At 37.2% G+C, this 5128-nt stretch overlaps 1 protein-coding gene across 2 annotated transcripts in view; it reads left to right on the top strand.

Annotated features, from left to right (window-relative positions):
• Positions 1 to 3831, top strand: part of TSNAX (translin associated factor X) — a 22759-nt gene extending 18928 nt beyond the window's left edge. For both annotated transcript variants that reach the window (XM_010707012.3, XM_031552424.1), the window contains 2 exons: positions 411 to 538; positions 2058 to 3831. In XM_010707012.3, the coding sequence (XP_010705314.1) occupies positions 411 to 538; positions 2058 to 2432 (503 nt within the window). In that variant the 3' untranslated portion in view covers positions 2433 to 3831. The remainder of the gene's footprint in view (positions 1 to 410; positions 539 to 2057) is intronic.
• Positions 3832 to 5128: the final 1297 nt, after the last annotated feature.

Raw genomic sequence — 5128 nt, 5'->3', positions numbered from 1 at the left:
TTTTTTTTTTTGCATTGTGCCCCGTGTTTGTGACCTCCTGTAATAATCTACGCTCTCCATCATATAAATGCAATGCTTTAGAAGCTTCCTTATGGGGAGCAACTTCTCAATATGTTTCTGGGAGTGAGTAGCATGATACTTTCTACTGATATACTGAAGGATCTGAATGAAAAATGCACTTGGAGTGAAAACTTGAAAATGTTGATCTGCTGTTCTTTTGGTCTCATATGTCAGAAGTGTGCTATGTTAAATAACTTCAGTGTTATTTCTGGATTACGGTTTTCACTTTCTGCTAGTAATCTTAAAATAGTTTCTCATACAAATTTTCAAAAAAAAAGTAAGCAAGCAATGGGTCATTGCTCTAAAGTTTGAATCATTTGCTTAATAACTTTTGTTGTTTTTTTTTTCAGGACTTCAAGAATATATTGAAGCTGTTTCATTTCAGTATTTTATCAAAACCCGATCTTTAATTAGTGTTGAAGAGATCAACAACCAACTAATATTTACAGCAGAAGATAGAGAAGAAACAACGAACATGGTAAAAGTTTTTCTCTTCTCATATGACATATCTTTCTGGAATGGTAATGCAATGACTGAGCTTAGTCATACTTCTGGCATTTGATTAAATAAGTTCAGTTAATGGAATGGTATTAGATATACATGTGGGCTTTGACTCAGTCATTCAAAACGTGCTTTTTATTCTGAGAAGAGGGATTTTTAATGTCTGTGTTTGTATCTGTAACGTCCACCAGTGTATAGTGGTATAGCAAAAGTTGGAGAAGACTAATGAATTTGAGACAAAATGAAATCTTCCTACCTCATACTAAGCTAATTAGGGCAGGCACTCTGATTAGCTTCTGTAAGTATTCATTATATGTTTTAGCTTGGTAATTTGTAACATTCCTAGGCTTGCTCTTTATGTTTTCAGGGGACAAACTCATTTATTCTTGTATCTTGCCCCTCGTGTTCTATCTGCTGTTCCTTGACGTGGCCATATCTTTACCCTGCCCTACACGGAATAATTTGCACAGACACTACTGCCAATGACCACAGTAAACTGGGCACATTTTGTACATGGGGCTCAGAAGCTGGCTGTGATAAAGTATAGAAATGGTCATGCAGTGCACATGCACTGTACAGTAATACACAGCACAAGTGCTTTAGAGACTATTTCTGTTGGAGAGATTCTGTTCTACAGCACTTTTTTTTTTTTTCCTTATTCTTTTAGTAAAATATTTGTAAAGAAGTCAGGTTTTCAGCTTAAGTTCACTTTTTCTTACCTACAATGGCATTCTTTTTGCAAATAGGGAAAATGTTATTGATGTCTGCATGCACACCTCTGACCTGATTGGCGATGTTTGGGTGGGAGTTCTCATGTGGGAATAAGGGGATAGAAGTACACCTGTGCTGTCTCCCATATCACCAGTATTTTGGAAATCAGAAATATTGTAGCTTGAAGAGCAGATTTGTCACTTGTGATTTTTTTCATGAATACTTATTTAGATATTTTGATGAATTCAGTTGATATAAAAACAGATCTGAGAGAAATCCACTTGTCAGCTTCTCCTAGAAAGCATTTTGAAATTCAAGATATTGTTACAAAATGATGTGATTTGTTTTTATAATGCAGGCTCTCATTGTTTCTCGAATGTTTGTGTTATCTTTGGACAAGACCATTCAATTAAAATTTAAATCCATCAGGCTGAAGTCTGCAAGCCAAAAAAAAAGGCAAATGCAAATAAATGTTGATACAAAAAAATGTTTATTCTATTTACATATAAAAATCGTAGAAGCATGATATGTTTGATATGTTGATCGTGCTTTTCAGAGAGGAAGTTGCATCTCGATGGAATGGATACTTTTATATCTTACAGCACGCTGGAGGAAGGATTAGTAAATAGTACTTCTGAAATCAGGCTGTGGAAGTGCCATACACTAGAATGTTTGTAATTCCTATTGCTTTACAGTGCATTAGGTAAATTAGTGTGCATTTGAACCATTTCAGACTGTCTTTTCCATAATTCTCTGAAAGGGACTTTGCTCTATTCTGTCCTCAGACTTCCAGTTCCCAGGATAAACAACCACGCACTTGGAGCCTGAAGGTGACACCTGTAGATTACCTGCTGGGAGTGGCTGATCTAACTGGAGAGCTGATGCGACTGTGCATCAGCAGTGTTGGAAATGGTGACATCGACACACCTTTTGAACTGAGCCAGTTCTTACGTCAGATTTATGATGGTTTTACTTTCATTGGCAACACTGGACCTTATGAAGTATCTAAGAAACTGTACACTTTGAAACAGAGTCTGGCAAAAGTAGAGAATGCCTGCTACACATTAAAAGTACGGGGCTCTGAAATCCCAAAGCACATGTTGGCTGATGTGTTTTCCACCAAAACAGAATTGATTGATCAAGAGGAAGGTCTTTCTTAAAAAAAGGAGACTGTCACAACTCAGAAGAGGAGAGGACTTACACAGAGAAATCTTGTTAGTTATGATTTTTAGGGTTTTGACCCTCTCAAAGCTTTTTAGGTAGAGACGTTTTTAGTTTTATCTACGAGAAGATTGTTTGCAATAATAATTTGTAACCAAAAATACTTTTTATGGTGTGCAAGACAACAAATGTTTGACTTTGTCCTGCCGACATGGAATTTCCTGTATTGCTCCATTGTATCCTCTTTCAGAATGACCAAATGTTCCACTGCATTTTGCACCAGTGACTGTCAGGAGTGCCAGTCACCTCGAACAGGTGTGGTTGCTCTTATCACTAATTAGCACTGGAAAAAAAATGGTTAGGTATACTGGTTGTTCAGCACTATCCGTAGGTTTTTGCTGAGCTTTGTTTTCTGACTGTTTGGATTCTATCTTCACATTCTATCTAAAATAGTGCACCTATGTGTGTAAAAGTTCAAGCTTTGACTTGAAGCTGAGGTGGTCTTGAAACTAAAGCTAAATCAACTTTTCTCCAGTTGGTAATGAGGCTAATTGCACCAGGCATGTATTCCTGTGTACTCATCATTCTGGAACTTTGTTAAAATTGAGCTCTGTTTAAGTTACACAGATTCTTTAGATATTTTGATATGAGTTAGAAAATCATTTAAAAATGTGGAACTTAATGGTTTACATTTTGGTACCACATTTTAATGCAGAATCTGCCATTTTTGTAGACAAAAGCAGAAGAAAGACCTGCCAACTACGCTTTACACACACAAATTGGTTAAGGCTAGAGCTTCTTCAACAAAACCAATGAGGCTTTTTGTGCTGGAAGTCTGTTCTCTGTTGTTTGTGCTGCCCTGAGGACCTCCAGTGGGGCTGAGCTGGTATAAGTTTAGAAAGGGCCAGCGAAGCTTTAAATATCTGTTAGCAGGAACTATATCATGTGCATGTTCCTATGGAAAGGAAATTGCAAACAGAAATAAGACAGACGTTCTGACTTCCAGGTTTATCTTTGAGGTGGGTATGTCACCATTGGCAAAAAATCAGGGCTTTCTGCCGGTGTCTGAAGTTATGGAAGTCTGATAATGTACGTTATGCTAAAGGAAAACAGATAAAACAACATGATCTTTAGACTCCAGGAAATAGGCCTCCCAACTGCAATTGAAAATACTGCATGTTTTTTATTTTCACTTCCATATGCTGTGATAGTGCCAATATTTTTCCCATGAGCATGTCCTGAGTAGCATGGATCATCTGATACGTGGACAGGAATGGGTAAATATATTTGTCACATTTTTCCATTGTTTCCACATAAAGCAATATGTGGTGGTGCTTTATTTTCTCCCTATTATTACTTTTTTTTATTATTTAAGCAATAAATTCTGAAAGCAGTCACTGCCTGGATGTTTGTTTGTTTGTTTTTTGCTGTTTAGTCCTAGAGGTAAGTAAAGGTGTGAGTTTCCCTCTGATGTGCAGAACTACTTTCTCAGCCGTTTTATTCAGGGAAGTCTAATAAGTAGCGAGGTTTGAAACATCATGTGATCCTCTTGAGTTAAAAAAAATAAGCAACAATAAAAAATCAGCAAGGGATTCAGATGGGAGAACAATTTTACACTAGTGTAAATCTGCAATGGTATGCAATTTTTTTCTCCTTGTTTTCCTTTTTTTTTTTAGAGGGGTGAGGGGAGAAGTGAGGAGGAGTAAGTGAAACCTATTCATAAGGAATCCTTTCAAAAATTTTTTTGTTAAGTTTACATATGCATTTAGTATTCCACTTGAAGCAGGTGCAAGAGTAGTGCTGTGTCTTTTGGCACTGCTAAATTTACTGCAAGTAATTGCAGGAAGACGTGTATGAGTTGAAAGCCTATTGTATTGTTATTAGATGTATTGTCTGATGCTAAACAGAGGGCTGTATGTTGTCTGTCCCAGCAACTACTGGGCAGAAGCTGAACATTTTCATGTCACAGTTTGAAAAGGGATGAGATGAGTGACACTGAAAGCCTGCCACAGAATGAGCACACAGCAGTCACTGCCGCAGTCAAACAACTGTTATCCTTGTACAGTCATTCATGATTATGAAATTACAGATGTATAACAATTGTATTTTTTAGCAGAATTTAGAGGTTTCTTCAAAGAATATGTTTTGATTCCAACCTTAAAATTTCATTAAGGCTAGAGAACTTCTTAACAGCAGATGAGATTTCTAAATTCCTTTAGGCTGCCTGTTTATAATCAGAAGCCATAGTAATTCCTAATAGGGAGGAAAGTGTGTGTGTGGTGTATTAGAGCAGCAGCACAGATGGGAAATAGCTAGCGGCCTGCAAACCTCCTGCTCAAGGAAATATTTTCCCCAAAAAACAATTAGACTGTAGCTATTTGGAAAGTGACAGACATTCATCAGCAAAACAAGTTCCTAAACAAGCAATGGCAGTTTTCCCATTTCTTATCCCATTGCTCTGTGGAGCCATTGATATGCTTGGTCTATAGCCAGAGCAGGACTACGTCATAGCAGATGTTTCACGGGGGCAGCTCTGTGTACTAAAAACCATCTGCCTTTCTGAAATCTTTCTCAGAGGTGATATTTCTTCATGCTTGACTTTTGTCCTGGCTACTAATTTGCAGAGAGGAAAATAGATTGAACTATACCTTTCCAGAACTTCAGTGAAGTTATATAAGAGAAGTTTCCTGTTGAC

This window comes from Meleagris gallopavo, chromosome 2 (assembly GCF_000146605.3).
Source record: "Meleagris gallopavo isolate NT-WF06-2002-E0010 breed Aviagen turkey brand Nicholas breeding stock chromosome 2, Turkey_5.1, whole genome shotgun sequence".
Lineage (NCBI taxonomy): Eukaryota > Metazoa > Chordata > Aves > Galliformes > Phasianidae > Meleagris > Meleagris gallopavo.
The sequence above is the reverse complement of the archived record's forward strand: the minus strand, read 5'-3'. Positions and strand labels throughout refer to the sequence as shown.